The 19,790-nt window shown below is 46.8% G+C and overlaps 1 protein-coding gene across 1 annotated transcript; it reads left to right on the top strand.

Annotated features, from left to right (window-relative positions):
- The first annotated feature begins 4,075 nt into the window (after positions 1 to 4,075).
- NFAM1 (NFAT activating protein with ITAM motif 1) lies at positions 4,076 to 19,472 on the top strand. The gene is made up of 6 exons (XM_026868600.1): positions 4,076 to 4,224; positions 6,342 to 6,680; positions 7,741 to 7,850; positions 10,434 to 10,541; positions 15,049 to 15,135; positions 17,762 to 19,472. The coding sequence occupies exons 1-6, from the start codon at positions 4,170 to 4,172 to the stop codon at positions 17,819 to 17,821; spliced, it is 759 nt and encodes a 252-aa protein (XP_026724401.1). The 5' UTR covers positions 4,076 to 4,169; the 3' UTR covers positions 17,822 to 19,472.
- The last annotated feature ends 318 nt before the right edge of the window (positions 19,473 to 19,790 follow it).

The raw sequence follows: 19,790 nt of genomic DNA, 5'->3' as shown, positions 1-19,790 counted from the left end.
CGGAGGCGGCGCGGCGGTGTCTGCCCCCCTCGGCCGAGGCGGCCCCGCTGCCCCTCCCGGTGCGGGTGAGCTGCCTGGGGGAAGCTTTACCCCCGCCTTGCAGGAGTGGATGGAGCGTGGCCCACTCCATTGGCCCAGCTTCAGCCCCAGGACTGGCCAGGTGGACCTTCTCCTGGGAGGTGTCAGCCTGAGAAGGCAAAGAAGTTCTTCCAGGCGAAATCCCGCTCGCCCTGGCTGTAAGAGCCTGTGAAGGGTTGGTGTAGGGAACACGGTGATGTTGAGCCACAGCCATGCAGCATCAGCCCCCGAGAGTATGTCAGGCATGTGACAATAATTTAGTCCCTGGGAATCTTTCCAGTAGATGAACAGAAAAAGAGCAGAAGCTGGGTGATTTCTAAGGCAGACTCATTTTGCTGGTGAAGGGGAATTATAGAAGTGTCCCCTCCCTTCCCCACGGTAGTGTCAACACCTTTCTTTTTCTGGTTTCCCCTCCAGTCGCTGATTGTTCTCTTCCCTAGAGCAGTTCAACGGGTAGAAACATAGCGAGGGCATTGGCAGCTTTTACCTCGGCATCATCCAGCCCTGCTGAGAGGCACTCGACACACAACAGCGGTAAAAATGCTGGCAGAGGTATGGCCCTGCTCGTGCTGGCTCTCCTATCGCTCCTGCCGCCAGACAGAGGGAAACTGTACGCCTCAGAGTCTGGGGTTAGAGGAGTCAAAGAGATTGTGAATCCTCAGAGGTGTGTGTGTTGCCGCTGGCTGGCTTTCCAGCCATGGGGGATTGAGCTGGTCTCTGACAAGGCAGCAAATCCAGAGCTGCTGTGCTGGGGAATGCTCTGAAGCACTCTCTGCAATCAGGCTCATTGACTTGCTGCAGCTTTTCTCTGCACCAAGTGATGTTTCTCTTTTGGATGGTTGTGGTGTTAAATGCTTCACCAATAAAGAGGCTTTGTTGTGGTCTCTGCAGCATTGCCTTTGCCTTGGCTAGTAGCCTTTTTGTTTGAATAAATGCTTTCCCTGGAGTTGGCTGTGGGGGCATGTGTGGGCAAGTGTGTGTGTGTGTGTGTGTACATTGGACTCAGCTGTGAACAGGCAATTCTAGTAGGTTCAGCACTTGCCCAAACTTGTTGTTCATGTGCGTGAGAATAATGTGCATTTCCTCACAGTTGGGAATACTGGCCACTATCGTGGGCTTTTAACAGCACTTGAGGAAATTAATGGCCACTTTCCACCTACAAGCAGAAACTGTTGCTAGCACCTAGCCCAATCCTGTATTTAGTCTCAGGATGCGATCAGCATTCGCTGCATCAAAGGGAGGACTAAGCCATATGGATCCTGGCCAGTCTGTGCTATGGCGAGGCTACAGCTGGACAAGACAGTTCCCCCCTTGTCATGCTGCAGGGACCATCTCACACACAGTAGTGTACTGTATAATACATGAGTGAAGGTCATGCAATGACCTATTCAGTTGAAGCTTTGTAATTTATTTCTATTGGCACAGGTATCCTAGTTAGTTCTACCTAAGTTTTGGGGGAATCAGTTCAGCTCTGCTATAGGCTGGTAATAGAAACACACAACTCCCCAGCTTTTCCTCATCTTCCTCCCATTTATGTCTCCAGGGTTAAAACCCAGTCCAGAATCCCCAGACCAAATTGAATTAGAATTTAACATTCAAAGATTCAGGCTCCCTTTAGGCTCTAAGGAACAGAATGTCATCCTGTCTCGCAGTTAATAGCTGCTGGGTAGTCGTTTCAAAGCCATTTCTTTTCAGTGAGCTCTACCATAGCAAATCCCAGCAGTGAATGTATTTCTGGCCTGGCCATGCCTCTAATCCCACAGCTGAGTCTTATGTGTGATCTCTTTTGAAATGCTAGATCTATATATTTTTTTTTTTTTTTAAATTCCAGACAGCGATATTTCTAGGACTTGGCATTTAGAGTGGCAACAGGGTTGTTTATAGGAAGAGATGGGAAAGGACGGAAGGACAATGTTGACCTAGCAGCCCTACAAACCTACCGCACTTAATCCACTTATCGCTCTGAATTCCTGAAGCAGATAAATGCTGATAACAGTTAAAACACATCACTGACAGGAGCAGCATGTTCCATCATCTAGAAATACATCAATGCTGGAAATTGCAAAGCTGTGTGCTACCATGGGGATGAACATGATATAAGAGCTGAGGAAGTCCTCGCAGTTCAGCAGAGTTCTTCCACAGGAGGGTAGTAAGCCTTTGGCCCCTTCTCCCTCCCTGCCCCAACTACCTTGAGATGCCCATTCAGGCCTGAGAAATGCTGCCAAGCACTGTTGTGACCCCACAGCTCCCCAGAGCCACAGCTGCCTGATCTGTGCCTACATATCTGAAATACCAAGTGGGCCCCAAGTGTCTTGTTACCGCTCTTGATTGTCCTTGCTGCTCAGTGTTAAGACCTGTGAGGAGCGATTTCCAGCTGAGACCAGCCCTGTGCAGCTCACATCAGCATGTCTTGGGGAGAGGAGTTGGTTTTGGCTAATCTGAGCTAAACCTTCCCTGGAGGAGTGCAGCTGCTACACCAGCCTTGCAGAGCCACACAAACCACTTACTCCTCTCCCCATCTGTCAGGGATCTCAGCAAGGTACCAGAGCCATCCCTGGGCTCAGGGAGGTGCAGCGGCTGTAGGTGCATGCCACCCCCCGTGTCAAGACCCCTTCCTCCTGAGAACCTGTCCCAGGCTGAACAGGAGGAAAAATGCTATAAACCAAAGTTTGGTTTGGAGCAAACCTTGCTACTACAAACTCTGGAGGGATAAACCAACCAATAAAGAGGGATTTTGATGATGCACAGGTCACAGACTCATCTACCTTCTTAGGTCTTTCCCTTCACAGCCATCCCCCACCAGCCTCCACAGTACAGCACCCCATGTGAACAGGCACCCTTGAAATTGCAGCCAAGTGCTTTCTTGTGGACAGTGCAAATGTCTCACAAGAAGTGCAAAAGGAGGAAGCTGCCCAGAGAGAAGTGAAGATCTCTCAGACATTAGGGGTTTTTTGAATCAGACACTGCTCAGCTGTTGCATTGCAGATGTCTTAGCTAAAAACAAGCTTTCGTCAAAATCAAAGACTCTTTATGGGTATAGGCAGCAGGATCCTCCCACAATAAGAGGGTTTTCTTCTTCAAAAGGACTCTCCTTACACTTCCCTACAATAGATTTCTTAAGGCTTGCCTGCACTGCAAAGCTGATTCAGAGCCAGCATCGTGTGGCTCTGAAGCATCCCAACTGTTAGGGATGAATTCACTGTCTGCTTCTCACTTCTGGAATACAAGTGGCTTCCTCCGAAGTGACCTAGTGGAGGAGCTGGCTGCGGAGGGAAGTTTTGTTCAGTCAGGAGTACAGTGGAGCCCTTCTGCTCTACTGACTGCTGATGTGGGTACTTGTTTTCTGTATTGAAGGTAAAACAGGTGATCCCACACTTGAGTGTTCACATACAGAAGGAATTTAATGGTGCTACTCTGCCCTGAACCCACACCCTGTGGCATGGCTCATTAGCCTCCACATGTGAACAAAGGACCTGATGAAGTCAGGTGCCCTTAGTCCAAAACCTGGATGTTCCACACAGTGAGATAATCAGGAACAGCTGTTCCAAAAAAACCAGTGTAAACAAATCCTTGGCAAAAATCCCACTGTGCCACTTTTAAGCTTGTCCATTGCTCCAGAGTCAGTTGAATCCTTCCCTGAACTTGACCACATTCACCTCAAATGGCCTCCATCAGCATCAGTCAAAGCACATTTTTTCCCATATTCCAACATGGGGCTTCGGTAACTGTGGAAGGTGACAAAGTTTGCTTGAAATGCATGTGATATTTTACAGTCATCAGGAGACAAGGTTCTATGTGTTAAAAGAGTTTATGGTCTAATCTTCGGACATCCTCTGGTAAGTGTAACATCATTGTAACAGTGCAGAGAAATGAACCCCAGCGCAGGGAGGAGTCTGACCAAAAAGCAGAAGAGCCTGCGTCTGCTAGGAACAGCTTGCCAAAAGCAGTGTGCGTCCATCCCACCCGTCCCTTCGCAAACGGGAGGGAATCAACCAGCTGCCCAAAGGGTGGAAGTACCTGACAAACCTCCATCTCTTTTGCCTTTTGGATCTTCGTGCCTGGTTGCTTTCTTACAGCCTTTGACCTTCATCATGGCCTCTAATCTAAAAATCATCTTCCTGTTTCTTTGGTTGCTTCAGTGTGAAGGTAAAAAAAATGGTTTTTAATTCCTTTTGTTTACTCTCACGTTTGTTCAGATTAGAGCATTTCTAGCTGCTATCTTTTGCTAATTTCCAGAGATCCCCTCTAGGAATTTGCACGCTGCTGCTATTTTTGTCTTTTAGACATTTCAAAGCTGAGAGAGAGAATCCTCAAGAAAGGAGGAACATTGGAGAAGGGTTAGATAACCTAAATAAAATGGTTTGGCTTTTTCCCTGGCATGTTCTTCTCAAGCTAATGGCTTCTTGGATACTGTAAGAAGATGGATCTCTCCTCTGTTTTGTTACAGCAGTGCTTAGCCATGTCTTGTATAGGAACTATATTCATGTGTGTTCTGCTGGTTAGAGATGAGGAGAAGGATGATGAATGATGAATGATTTTAGAAAATAAGGCCCTGAAGAGACCGCTGGGGTTATCACTCCCACAGTGTCTGTAGGATTTTCTGTTACCATCTTTCCATATTGTACCTAGTGTACACAGGACTGTGCACTCACAATTAATATTTCCCTTAGGACTGTACTGTATCTTGGTTGCTTTTACAGCTAAGAACCTTTTTCTAGTGACATTACCTAGGCCTTTCCTTACTCTCAGGCAATTGTCCCTAGCTATGTCATCTGTAGGGGATTCTACTTAACAGAAGTTACTTCCCAACAGTCTTTTCTGGACAGTGGCTGTGCCCTCCCTTCATTATTTCCCCCCCACCCCCAATGCTTCCTCGGTGCTCAGCATTCAGCAGCACTAAGTCTGAATTGCCTTTTCTGATGCCGAGTCCTGCTGTGCAGAGGTGATGCTGCTGTTGTGATGCAGCATTAGTGAATGATGACAGGAAAGCAAGCCTGGCTGTGCTCTGGGACAGCTTTAAAGGCTTGTTATGAGCCTGTTCATAGATGCAGAACCCCAGGGTATCCCATCAAAAGCATGAATGGAAAAGCCTGCCCATCCCCTACTTTTGCTCTCTATGTTGTTGTTTTTTTTCCCTTCTGTTTCCATGTCTCTGAAAGAATCTTTCGTTTTGTAAGACTTGTGTGTAAGTTTCCAGTTCCCTTTTTTAAAGACAACAATGCTTCGCACAGGCATTCTCTCAAGTTGCTTTATCTGTGGTGTTATGTGAGCTGCCAAATAAATAGATTCAGAGACTGCCTGATATTAAACCCAGATTTGGCTGAAAAGCCAAAGAGGTCCTGTACCACAGGCTCCTTACTAGCTCACTCTTAGCAATTTTTATTTTTTATTAAACAAAACAGGGAGTGAACTATGGTGTGTTCCCCATCTGTGCTTATACATTGTCTCTTGTAACTCCTGACATCATTGACTACTGAATTGCAGTGATAGATCACTTTCAACAGCCCCATCTGTGTAAGGAGGAAGCACAGGAAGGGCATGATCTCCCATCTTTCTGCCTAAGATACTGTCACACATAGATACTTAAGATCTGCAGTCTTCTGCAGATAGGTCCCATATCTAGCATCAAGTCCTGTGCTTTGCTGCCCATTTATAGCAGCAAAAGTTTGGAGTGATTAAACTGTGTCTTATTTTTCATGGCCATGATGCTGGCCCCTGTACAGAATATGCAATTTCCTTCCTCACTCATGCTTCAGAAATACACAGTCCCACTGATAACACTTGCTTGCTTACAGCACCTTCACTGGCACAGAGTCATCACACTGCCACACGTAGATGCCCAAGCAGAGGTTTGCAACTCGGGAGTTTCAGGAGATGTCCAGCTAGTGTTTGTCTTGGAAACTTGCTTTCTATTCATCCACTGTAAATAGAGTCTCACACCACTGCAAAATCAGTTCACTTCCTGCTTCATTTCCTGTCTTTCTGCGTGCTGGCGTTGTATGGAGGGCTCACAAGGGAAAAGGGGAAGCCTGTGAATGCAACAGGCTAGCACAAATCACACAGCAATTACTTAAGAGATGTGGCAGATCACACAGGGCACATGATCTGAATCACTCAGTTTCTGACAAGGATCAACAGTGTGTGCTATGGGCGTGCTTCCTAACATACAGTTATTTTCACTGTGTGATTCTGTCTTTGGGGCAGCAGTCCTCTCCTGACTTAAAGTGCTGTTAGGTGACTGCTAACAATTATTACCCTTACAGGGGGAAATGTCGATGTACAACAGAAACCTCCAATCCAGGTTGCACTGCTCAAGGAAGGAGTATCCATCCCCTGTAAAGTCATCTTCCCTTACATGCCGAAATACACTAAATTTTCAATCTTCTATTACTGGATTAATTCACTGGGCCAGAAAACACCCATCTACAGTAGGTCAGAAAACGTAGACATCCCTTCTGGAAGTGAGAATAAGACTGCTACCATATCTTACGACCACAGTACCATACCACTTGAAAAGACCTCTTATACTGGCACATACTACTGCGAGGTCAAATGGAATGACATCCAGAAAATGGGAAAGGGAGTGTTTGTCCTTGCTAGAGGTAAGTGAACAACCAGAAAGTCTGAGCAGGTGGCTAAAATCTGCTGGATCTGGCTATGAAAAGATCATCTTTGCTCTCCTTTTCCTCTACCCAAACACGCTATGAAGTCAGGTGGGAATCATACTTTATGCCTAATACTTAATGCCATCAGAGTTGAATGTACTTTACACAGCTGACCTGTGCTACTGCACAGACAGGGACATGAAGATGCAGTAATTTTTATTTGCCCTGCTGCAGCCTCCTGGGAATCACAGGCTTAAAGTCGGGGTGTAACCTGGGAGCCTGGGAACTGTGTCAGAGGGTGCTTTTAGGTGTCAGTATTCAGGAGACAGTGCGGTTCAGCCATTAGCAGTGTGACAGAGACAGATGAACACAAGGTCAGTGGTTAGGGTGCTCGTTGTAATCAGACATAGAGGTTAGGCACTCACCATTAGGGGCTCATGAACAGGTTAGGGCTCACCCCATAATCACTCCCCCTTTTCCATGTGGTACAAGGGGTTGGTTGTTCCATTAATGTGGAGACTGGAAAGCAAAGGAGAGCTTCATACCAAGATAAGAGAAATGTTACAGAAAAGTGATAAGAACATGCATGCTGCTGACTGGCTGGATTTGCATTGCTGAATACTGGATATGAAAAACTTCTTATAAAGTGTAAATGCAAAGAGCTGTGATGAAGTAGCTTTGCTACACTGGTCGGAGGATGCCTACAGTACCCACCCTGCTAGTTTGTGTGGCCTGTGTACTTTCTGCCATCTGTCTTTCTGCCCCTATCACTAAAGACCTTTGCCAGCCTCTACCTTCCACTTTTCTTGGCTCTCATAGTTATGTCACCTCTCTCTAACCTACATGAAGTCTAGCTGCTTATATTGTGTCTCTTTTACATGATTCTTCAGCTGCACACCTCTCTCTATTCAGTCAGACTAAGTTTTGAAGGGCGTGTGCATCTGTGCCACTGTATTCTGCACAGCTTCTGTATTTCATTCTCTCAAGGCTCTTTCCAGGGTTAAAAATGCAGCAGGATTGTAACTTCCATTCACACTGTGAATCTTCTTTCTTACAGGTACAGGGTACATGGAGACCTCTTATGGGTGGGAAATCCTTATTACCCTTACCACTCTTCTTGCTGCATTGAGCATCACTGCAACAGCTCTGCTTCTGTGGAAAAGAAAGGCAAGTTAAAACCAAATAAAAAGCAATACCTGACATGACCCATTCTAGGAACTTATTTCATTTGCTTCTAACTTGGCTGGATTGGAAGTCCCCATGCTGAAATTTTCCATGCTGGTTGTCTGCCTCAGGTTTATTTTCTTTTTTTAAGTTCAGTCTGTCTGAGAAAAAAAGATTACAAGAAAGACAAAACAAGTCATTGAAGAATTGTCCGTTAAAGAAATTCTGGTAATCATTTTGACTCCGGCATACTCTGCTTTAGAGCAAGGGATCTGACACAGGGCAAGAAGTCACACTAGCAGTGTGCTGGTCCTGAGAATAGTCAAGGAGATGTAACCTTGTGATGGGTTTTTGGAAAACTGCAGTTTGTACATGCTCAGTTGTGGCTCTTGTCAATTTAGATCAGCTGCCTGAAGGAGCCCCCGTGAGGCTGCCTTTCCACACGGTGCCAGTCAGATGGGTAATGTCCTGTGCACCCAAGAAAATCTGCTGCAGCCCCAGTGGCAGGTGGGGGGCAGGGCTATCCTTGTTTCTAATCCTCTTTCAAGATGAAAGGGCACAACCTGATTGCAATGAGACTGTGCAACTGTGTTCCTGAGTCATGACTTGGGCACCATAGAAGAAAACAATCTGCAGTGTGGAAGGGATGGGGACCAGAGCCTTGGGCATGTGTTTGGCAGAGAAAATGTTAAGAGGCAAAGTGAGAGGGGAAGGTCAGGACAAGGATCCCAAGGAAACCTGTGTGGAAGTCGCAACTAACTGGGGAAAAAGAGAGAGACAAGCATCTGAGGAGCAGCCTACTTTAGCTGACTCTGCTTTGAGCAGAGAGGGATTGGACTAGACAATCTCCAGAGGCATCTTCCAACAGCAGTGACTCTGTAAGGCTGGAAGAAGGATCCTTGAGAGGAAAACTGGAACTGGAATACAGAGCGAGGAAGCACTGGGGCTTGGAGGAGGGTGTTAAGACTGGTCTGGCAGGGCCCCTTGGGTAAACACACTAGTGGCACAGGTTGGGACCAGCTGGGTAAGGAAGTGGAAGCTGGGATGAGTACCCGAGGGCAAGAGGGAAACCAGGAGTGGGGAAGAAAGTATGTAGAGGGCAGGAGAAGAAGAGCCAAAAGTAGTGCTGAAAGATCTGGACGAGACAGGGGACTCGTGGAAAGAACTCTGGAGTCGTGATACTTAAATCCCTGTTGTTTGGTAAAAATCTACTGCTCCTGCTACTGCCACCCTCAAGCATTCAAACAGCATCCTCTGCATTCTTCCAGACATCTCAAGGTTAGCTTAAAAAAACTGATGTCTTTTAGAATAGAATTTGGGGATTGTTATTTTCTAGGTAGAGTATGCCCCATATTTACTCTTTCAAGCTGCTTTTTGCCACCATGACAGCAGACTTTCTGCGTGCATTTTTATGTGGAGTCTGTGCTGCTGGTACAGTCCTATGACTCCAAGGAGCATCAGGCTTCAGCACACACAGTCAGAGATCATGAGGTGGAAAACAGAATGGCAGCAGTTGGCAGACCTGCTAATCTCATGAGATTTACCTTGCAGGCAGTCTGATGGAGGGGGAAAGAGTGTAAGTGGCAGTGTGACTAGGCTGGAGACAGGCCCCCATCTCTGCTTGCCTAGACAGCGTCTCCATGGGGATGAGGAGGGAGGCACTGTCACGACTTGCCGATTGGCATCCTGAAGTTTTGAGGTGGGCCAGCAAGTCTCAGACCTATGGGCTCTCCTTGGGGCCTGAAGAGATTGTGCAATCATTACATTTGCCCTCCTGCAGAACACAGCCCATATTTCTCACCACAGCTTGCTCAGACCTGCTGGTTTAAAAATGTTTATCTTTAAGAGAAGCTATTTAGCATCCTCCTTAGTTACTAATGGACTGGAAAGCAGTTCATCGTTTTCATGTGATGTGAATATAATCATCCCACTTCTTTCCGAATTAGAAGAGATACTTAGCAAAGCCTTCTGCCTTTTCTGCCTCCTCTCTTGCTTGCTGAGCAGGACTAACCCTTATCTGTGCATGAATGGAACGTGTTCAAGGGCAACTCATCTGATGCAAGAAACATTTCTGAGGAAGAGACCTTTTTCCTTCATGATGGACTTGCACGTCAGTGTATCACTGACTAGATGTCATCATTAGTGGTTGTCTGGTGCTCTTCTCTAGACTCTTCGTATTAGCAAAAACTTTCCAGCCAAATCCTAACAAAAGTCACTACATTTTGCCTCTCTGAAATTCCCCCACACACTTTGGGCAGGGCCTTGCTTTATTCCCTGTCCTACAGTGTTGTGTGCTGTTAAATACTTACACCCTCCATCCAACTAAGTTTCAGTTGTGGAAGTGATTTCTATGTACGCACAGAGCCCAGTTATCCTTTCTACTGCTCTAGTGTAAGTCATCAGACTCCCCCATTTTACCTTGCAGTGAGGAAAGGGACCAGCCCACGTTGTGCAGAGAATGCCAGCACTCTTTTCTGTGGAAGCACTTGGGGGGTGTGCGAGCAGCTGTCTTTCACATGACATTGGTGTTTACTTCATCTTTGGTGTTTTCTCCAAATGTGTCATTTGGTGTCTTGTCCTGAGCAGGTGTTGTGTCCTAGAAGGAACCAACTAAATATCCTGACACAGAAGGTGGAAACGCAGCCCCCTTCAGCCATCCCACCACCACCACCACCACTACCTCCTGTCTATGACGTGAGTACCAGAATCGCCCCCTATTCCTTCTGTCTGTGTTGTGGTACAACTCTGCCTTTCCCTGCCATGTCATGGTACAGACAATGCCAGTATCATGATGTGAAACATAAGCAATACCTGCATACCAGCCTGGTACTAATGATCTTGCTCCTGTGCTGTACCCTGCTTAGCTCCTCTCAGGACTGTGAGTGTTGTGTGTTTCCATCCTGGTCCCACTTGGGGCCTCCCCAGTGCCAAAGCCTTGCACCATGCCCTGCTGGGCAGCACCCTTCCCTCTGCCAGCAGTGTGGCAGCACAGAGCAGCAAGTGTGGGGCCAAAGAGGGTTCGTGGTGGTAGAGGTAGAAGGGTGTCCAGAATTCAGGAAGGAAGAGGGCATCACAGCCCCAGTTCGTACTGTAGTGTCTCAAGAACACACCCTTCACAGATGGAGAATGTTGGCTCAGGAAAGGGGCAGAGAAAGTCCTACCCCCAGCAACCCTAGCTGTTTAGAGCTCCTGTTGTGACACCTTCACCAGTGTCAGTGTCACAGACCACTGCAGTCCTCAGCAGGCTGACAAGCTCTCAAGGGAAAAAGGGCAGGAAGAAAGTGAAGGGAGTCTGGTTTTTTGAGCATTTGCCTTTTCATTGCATAGGGTCTCCTTTTCCATTCACCAGACTGGAGAATGCTGACTGCTTCCACTCCTCAAGCCCAGTAGCTGCAGCATTGTAGGTAATAGGATAGGAGTGGCTCTTCTGAAATGTCAGGCCCAGACCTCAGCTACCTCAAGTAACCATGGCCCCTAATCCCATTTACAACCCATCCAGCTCCATTTAAAATGGATTCCTTTTGCTCCTTTTACTCCCATGGGAGGGCTGCTCCACTAAGAAGGGAAGTTTTCTTTTTTTCCCCCATGATCTGTGGGACAAACAAGGAGGAATAAAATGAGAGTTGGTAGAGAAGGATGCTGCCTCATTATTAGGAAACCTTTCTGACTGCGAGGTCTGTCAGGGCTGGAGAAATCTCTCTAAGGAAAACCTGTAAACTCCACTGCATCAATCATTTACACTATACAAAATTAAGCTCTGGAGAATGTACTACAGAGAGGAGCAAAGCTCTGACAAGGAGGCAGGAGACCTGATAGGGTGCAGATATGAACAACAGAATGGGCCTGCCCCTCCTCATTCTTATTTTGCAGGTAGGGGGACACCATTTTGTGGCCCTTTAATTTTTGGAGTAAAGGTTTAAAATAAAGCACCATGTATTGTATGTGATATGTTTATTCTGGGCAAAAAGCAATGCTTTCAGTAAAGAAGGCTGCAGGTTATAAACCTTTTCATTTGTATCAAGTAATTTCTTTTTAATTCAGGCTTATAAAAATCTGAACGGGTAGTTTCCTGCTGAAGTGGATGATTTCTGCAAGGAGACAAAAAAAAAATCAAATCCATTTCTCGCTCAGTCGGCCTCGTCATGCATCCTTAGCTCCATCTTAATTACATGTTTCATCATGTTGTTCTGTTCAGGAGGCCCCACTAAGGCTAATATAGCAAGCCAGCAGAGCCAGCCTTAGGCACAGGCAGTCCCAGGAGCTAGCTGGGCCCTGTGCTTGCAGGAGCCCTATGGACCTGGCCCAGCTGGCCTTCCCCTGAAGCCCGTTAACCACATACCAGCTGTGTAGGGCTCTTAGCCAGCCCGGTGTGCAGGGCAGGAGGCTCAGCCCTCTTTGGCAGAGCTGCAAGCAGCCTCTGACCATCTCCCGTGTGCTGGGGATGATGAGTCTGCTTACTGGAGCTTGCTTTATCACGGAGCAGCTGCTGTGGGGTGACATCATTCAGGCATGAAGCAGCAACTCCTGCCACAGACATGGCATGAGCAGGGCTGCAAGGTGTAATGGAGGAGAGAGGGCAAAAGCCCTGGGATGGAGACCCTGTTTTGGTTGGGCCCTCAGGACAGGTGAGGGGAGTGGAAAGTCAACAAACTTTATTTCATTTGACAGATGACTCTGGTGCCCTGCTGCTAAATTTTGTTGGGACTCTGCATGCCTCTGCAAACCGTGGCTGAAATTAGGTGCATTGAGAAAACCCGTTGGTGTTAAATCAGGTGTTGAACATAGTGCCTATTTCATGGGGAGGGCAGAAGTCTGTGCTCAGCATTGGGGTAAGCTAAGGGAAGAACAAATGAGAAGTAACTCCTAGTGATGAGATAAAGAAGGAGGTCAGAGATTAGGGGACAGGACAAGAGACCAGCATGTGTCAGATGTGCTATCTGTGGGGGAAAGCAAGAGGTCAGAGTCAGGAAGAACATTGAGTCAGGGAACCTTACAGGCCTAGAGCTGGGAGCAGAAGCAACAGGAGGCAGCACTGGACATCAAAGTAAAGCCTGGAACTGGTTGGTGCAGCTCAATAAATGCTCTGTTACCCTACACTGCAGCAAGGCTCATCCCTGGTGTGGGAAGAGTCCTAGCACATCTCCTGCAAAGCCATCCTGTGGAACTTCCCTAGGAACAAATGCCTTTCCCACTGGCTCTTCCAGGTGCCACTGTTTACCTTGTGAGGGTGGGTGTATGCAGTGAAAAACAGCAGGTATCAAAAAGCCCTGGTAATAAGGGGGCAGCTGGGCACCCACTTTGTTCCCACTATGCTGCTAGGTGTTCTTGACCTCTTTATCCTCCTGCAGCCCCAGAGTAGCTCTACCTCACTGCGCTGCCTAGACCCAAACCTGTATTTTACTCTGCTTTCCAGCTTAGCTGCCTAGTTAATGAGCAGCTTGGAAATAACAATCTGAGGGACTTGCTTCATTCACTTTACACTTCAAAAAAGCTTTTTTGAGTAGCAAAGAGAACTCCTGTGGCACAGGCAGCTTCCAGAGCACAGGAGCTTTTCCCGGTGTGAGGGAGAGAAGGAGTCTGCTCAGGGACGGGAAGACATCTGCCAGCGGTAAGGAGAGAGGCCTGCGTGCCTCTACTGTGACAGTAGCAGGTGGTCAGTGACCAAGTAAAAGTAATTAATTTGCAAATTGCGGTTGGAGACACCAGCTTTCCAACTGGCCAGCAAAGGACCAGCATTGTCAACAGCCTCCATGGGAAGAGGGCTTATGGAGGGAGGGTATCTTTTTTTGGAGGTTAAACATTTCTTGCTTGCAAGTGGCTTCAGACTAGAGCAGTGGAAGAAGCTGCCTGTCCTGCCAAGAGGACATGGAGCCAGGCTGCTGGGAGCACTGCATGTGGGACGAAGCCCTCACTGCCAGCATCACAAAGAGAATTGAAAATGAGGATGGGGAAATGGGATTTTCTGTGTGCGCATGTGCACATGCAAATAGTTGAGAATGTCTGTGTAGGCAAGCAGGTTGTTCGAAGTGGGAAGCAGACAGGTGAAATAATTTGACTGTTCCCAGGGAATGGGAGAGCCATGTGGTGCTCCGTTCACTGTGGCCCCTTCCTGTCTGAGTGCCTGCTTGTTCCAAGCACTGTTCCCAAATGCTGCTCCTCTATCATCTGGGCCTTCAAACCACCATCCTGCTGACCATGATTCCGAAAGATGCTGACCATTTGCAACTCAGATAAAATGATGAGGGTTCAGGTGATTGGCAGCCCCAGAATCAAGCCTCCATGTTTTGCTTGTCCTACTCACTGTGTTGCAGGGTGCCTCACTCCTTTTGCAGTCTTTCCACTAATACCATCTGCCCCTCTTGCAGCCGGAGCTCCTCCCATCTTCCTGTTGCCAGAGAAACAGCCACCTTGGCAACCTGCTGTCATCCTTGAAACACACATGGAAAAGTCCTCCTGATTGTTATGTTTGATCCTTCAGGCAGATCTGGAACATCACTCAAACTGACATGCATCTCCTGTGACACAATTACCTGGGGGACCAGTGGGTGCATGCACATGTAGGGCATGTGTGTCTTTCTCTGTGTAGCTGTGTGGAACCACAGAAATATTTGAGGGCCTGGGAGTGTATTGATTTTTTTATATTATTCTTTGCTCACTCTAAGAAGGAAGGAGAATTCTGGCTTGGAAAAAAACCCAGAAAATAAATAGAAATCATTCCTGATGTAGGGTTTCCCATTTTAACACCCCCTATGCTTCAGGACCTCAGCCTCACCTCTCTTCTCACCCTTGTGTACCCAGAATAACCATGAGCGAGAGCTTGTGGGTGTCAGGCATCTGAACAGTCTTGGGCAATGCAGAGCACTGCTAGTTACCTATGGTGCACAATATCATTTCATGTGGCAGAGGTATATTTATTCTGCGTTCTGGGACAATTTGGAGAAGAAGAAGACAGGGGCATTGGCACTGTTCTCCACTGGGTAAGTAACATCAAAGCCTGTCCCTGAGAGCCTGAAAAAGGAAGATGATGCAGCTGCACTGTAAAGATTTCAGGGGAAAAGGATTTTCTTCTTGTCCTAGTTTAGGTCAGGATCATCAAAATTTTGAAGATGGCAGGGGTTCCTAAAAATGTCAGTTGTCAATTAGTTGTCTTAAGCCTAAGTAATTTATTTGATCCCTGCTCTCTGCTTTCTTCCCTGTGCAGTGCCTGGATTTGCAGCAAGTTGATGTCTATTCTATCCTGGAGAACACCACAAACAACCCGTCACCCAGAAAGAGTTCTCCAGGGAAGGTAAGGGCTGGGGCCCTTTTCTTGGAGGGTTCCCTTATGCACTAGGCACATCCCACAGAGTTGCCATGGCCCTAGCAGGCAGTAAGCGTGTCTTCAGTCCCACAGAAAGAGAAAAACAGGACGTGGCATCCACTCGCCAGCTGGGCTGCACATGTAGCCTATCTTCCCTCTTCCGGCAGGACCCTTTCTTCTGCAGCTCTGCCAATTCTGACAGTCCCAGTTTCATGCAGATGCTTTGCTGTATGACATACGCTGAAAGGCATTGAGGGGTTTGGCGCCACTGCTCCCTCTGAACAGGACAGATGTTCATGGAGAGTTGGCCAGATGCTGGTCCCCACCATTGCCCTTTCCAGATTATTTAGGCAGCTGGGAAATCCTCTGTGGTAGAGGAATCTGTGCGTGGGGGGCAGACCCTGGATGCAGCTTTGCTCTCACCAGCATTATGCACCTGAGAGCCATTTCGTGGTAGCAGAAGCTGAGATGGTCTGAACAGAGCCTGGTTTGATACAGTCTCTATCAGCTCCGGGGCTCAGGAAAAGGCAGTGTGGGTACATTTTGGGCCCAGGTCTTGCTGGGATGGGAGTTATGAGTTAGAGACAGGGAACTAAATCCACTCATAGTGAAAGTAGCTGGACCTCAGAATATGCAGGTGCAGATCAGTTGTGGGGGTCACATGAAACAGACCAGAGGCCCACACAGCCCTCTGCCCTGCCTTCGGCAGGCACCTGCTGTTTCATAGGGGCATAACTTGCATCAGGCACCCCAGGGTACACTTTCTTCCTGTCCTCAGAATTTTGTTGTTCTTTTCCCCTCCAGATCTCTTATCTGCTTAAAAAATATATCCACTTATTTCAGGAAAATGTTCCTGAAAAATGTCTCCAGCTTCCTCCCACTGATCTGCTGGGGAGTTCCCCAGGTTGTCTATGCAGTGTGGAGCATGGCACCAGCTTCAGTTGGCACTATCCCTCTGTTTCATGAAGGACAGTATTTTCCAGTGTCTGAGGCATTTTCACAACTCCCACCTTTTAGGAAAAGGTGATCTATAATCATATAGCCTCCTCTGTGTCAGAGCTTCTTGCCATGTGGTCTGGTCCCAAGGCTGCTGGCCTCCTGCAGCTACTTCTGTGGCACCACAGTGGTTGGTGGTAGAAAAGGCAGTGGCAGGTATCTGGTTATTGAGGGGAAGGATGGGCTGGTTTATATAGGCTGTCTTATACCTCAGTGCATCATATGCACTGGAAAAGACAACACCCCTGGTTTTGTATTCTTGCTGCATTTTGAATTAGTTGGATAGTGAGGGCAGTAGGTCCTGATCCCTCTTCCCTGTCCTATTTATTCTTCTGTATATACTTTTATCAGTTGCCCCCTTTGAAGTGATTCAGTCTGGATGATGAGATGCAGTATGTGTGGGTTTTTTTCCTACCATGGAGCTATGCTGAATCGCTTGTGTGTGGCCTACACCACTCAACTTCTGCTTTGGGGGACAGCGGGTCTGTAAAACAGATCAGGAGCAAAGCAACAAAGCAGAGCAAAGGAGCATCTCTGTGTGAGTGGATCTGGACTGTTAGTCCTGGGCAGGGTGGGGTAAAGGATGAAGCAGAGATGGGAGAAACAAAGGAGAAAAAAGTAAAGGGAGGGGATGGGATGAGCTCTCACACCAAGCAGATAGTTCTTGTCAGAAGGGAGGTGTGAGTGGCAGGGCCCCATAGTCTCTGCACAGGAGAATTGGACTGTGCTTTCCACTGATGTTGCAAGCACCTTGATCAGCTTTCCTCTCAGTCATCCCGGGCTGGGACCCTCTTCCTCCAGGTGGTTGTGCCAGAATGTAACAGGGTGTTTTCCCTAAGAGTGAGAATTGTGGGCCAGTGGGTTTGGCCTGTGAGCGGGAGCTGGGATTGCTGAACGATGAATGACTCTGCTGCGGAGGGTCCAGGCCAGCCCTTGCTGCGGGGTGCTGTGCATAGAGGGGGGATGGGAAGCAGGGCAGAGACCCCCTGAAACAAGAGCTTTTGCATGCTATTGCTCTGGACTGACAGCCAGCTTGGGTAGCAAGGGGTTAATCCCACATGCTTTGGAGGTGCCTGCACTCAGCACTTTTTAAAATGTTTTCTTTTGGTGGTGGCAACAGAGAAAATGCTAGTGTAGGTAGGGCTTCATTCACCCGGTGGCATTTCAGCTACTTGCTGCGTAACCTTGCTTACAGCAGGCCTGTGCCACACAGCACTTAAAATATCAGTCTGTCAGCGCCTTGTCTACACAAGGAACGGTCGTGTGGAATAGACTCAACTGTTGAAGAAACAGGATTGAGGAGGTCAGGGAATTCCTCCTTCACAGAATCCAAAGTGATTTATTTTTTTACCAAGTCCAATTTTCCCTCCCCTCTCTGTCTGACAGCTTTTTGGGGGAAGAGTGACAAGTAAAGGAGGCATCTTTATCCTTTGGGCTGGATTAGTCACGTTTGTCTCTGGCAGAGTAACATTTCTCACCATAGTGGCTTCCATTTCAGCGGATCACTTATAGCCATTTCTAACAGAACAAACGTCAGTGTCTGATTATTAAGAATTAATTTATCATCTTCTGAATAATTTTTCTCCATTTCTTTTTTCTCCTTTTCATCATTCTGCAGACACCTAAGAAGCAAGCAAATCTAGAAGAGTCCTTTGATACATTGTATGAGAATATCTAACAGGGAAAATATGACCCTATGTGGACCAGACATCTTTCTGTATAGCAGAACTACTCTTATATCCCCAGTTCTCTGCAGAGATCCACAGAGACTTCAGGGCACAACCATGAGGGACTTGTGAACCCCTGGCTCCTTCTAAACTGCCCTTCATTAACAACAGAATGCATCTGTTCAAATCCCACAGTGGCACAGTCTGCATTGATGCAGCGAAGCTATTTAGCTGCAAAGCCATTTGATACGAAAGAAAAGCTGCTTTTGTCAAACACACATATCTTAGAAATGGTGCAGATGGGATCTGTGCAGTTTTCTCTCACCTGGCCTGGCTGAAATACTTAAATCTCAATCCTCTGTAAATGATAGGACAATCCAGAGACCTCCCTGCTTCCTGGTTTGATCTTCCAATTGTGACCTGCAGCAGTCCATCTGATCCCTGTGCCTACAGCTTTCCTGACACGGCCATCAGGCCTTCATGCATAGTTTAACAGATCCAGGCATCCACCTGCCCATTTTTCGTTTCTCAGGAACCCCACAGTGAAACATGCTTTCTCATAATCTGTTAATCCCATCAAGTAGTCACAGATGCCTGCTGTGACCATACTCAGTCGACTCAAATCAGTGCCTCCGAGTAAATGCTTTCCTTTCAGCAATATCAGCAGTGTATGGTGTGGACTGGATGCACAGACAGAGATAAAGATGGAGAAAAGGAAACCAGAAAATATCCTTGCCTGGCAACATGTCTCAGTGGCAGTGCACTTTCCAGAACAAGGAAGAGGAACAAGGAGGTGGGAACCCAAGGAAACTCCCTTTCTGGGGTTGCATAAACCAAGCAGGTCTGGGGCCAGGTTCCAGCCCAGAGAATTTCAAGCTGAGCTCCCCAATTTCCTTCTCGGCAATGGGCATTGTTATTGCTTGGGATTTGGAGCCTCTGTGAGGGCATGGTACCTCTGCCCCACCAAAACCAACAGGTTTGCCTTTGTTTCAGATGGCCAAAATGGGTATAAGGCTCCTTTACCCCCACTCCCATACATTATTTGGTCAGGTAGACCAGTTCTGAAACTTAGAACGACTGGAGGAAGGAGGGAGGCCCTAGAGGTGAATTTTCTGCCCAAGCTCTTCTCTCTCCTGTCAGCTGGAACTTGCCTATCATTTGTGCTGATGCATATTCTAGTTCTGATAGGGAAGAGGTTACATTAAATATCCATATAATACGATCAAACCAGTGGATCAAAAAGCTGAGGCTGTTTTATCTCAGATTAAAAAACAACAACAAAATAACAACCAGACAAAACCAATCCAAAATAAGAATATGCAGCATAACTTGAGAGAAATCACAGAAACCTCTTTAAAGAAGAAGATCAAATTAAAATTGAGCTCCAGGGTCATAGGACCCTCTCTAGTTGAAGATAATGTTGCTCTGCATCAGAGATAGAGGCTATGGAAAATGTCTCCAGGGCCTCCAGCCTTCCTATACTATGTTTAAAGAGATAATCCGCTTATTGCTTTGCTCTTTTTATTAGAAGAGATTTCAAACATGCAATTTGGACTTTCTTTAACCACAGGAAAATGCTTTTTCTCTTCCCAGTGTTGAGGAATTCATTTCAGAAAGAGCAATGAATAGACAGCATGGCTTATTAGACCCATTTTCCATTTGTTAAGTGATTGTGACAATTATAAATAAATATTTTTGAAGTCTACAATTTTAGTGTTTACTAATACGACCAGAAAACATTTGTGTTCACAGAGGAATTTATAGAGGATTGTATAGGTATAACAATTCCTTTCCTTAACAAATTTGAAGAAACGATGAGATGAATTATAAATATGTTGTAGTAAGGCAATAAAATATTCAGCAGAAGCTGGTGGATTAGATGAAAAGTGAAAATTTTCAAAATAATGCTGCTTAGTTTTTGTGGTTTGCTTTTTAAATTTTATAAATGCTAAAAATACTGGGAGCTACTGGAAATTTCCT

The sequence above is a fragment of the Athene cunicularia genome (genome assembly GCF_003259725.1).
Source record: "Athene cunicularia isolate RWA chromosome 1 unlocalized genomic scaffold, athCun1 chr1_part2, whole genome shotgun sequence".
NCBI lineage: Eukaryota > Metazoa > Chordata > Aves > Strigiformes > Strigidae > Athene > Athene cunicularia.
This window is presented reverse-complemented; position numbering and strand designations above follow the sequence as displayed.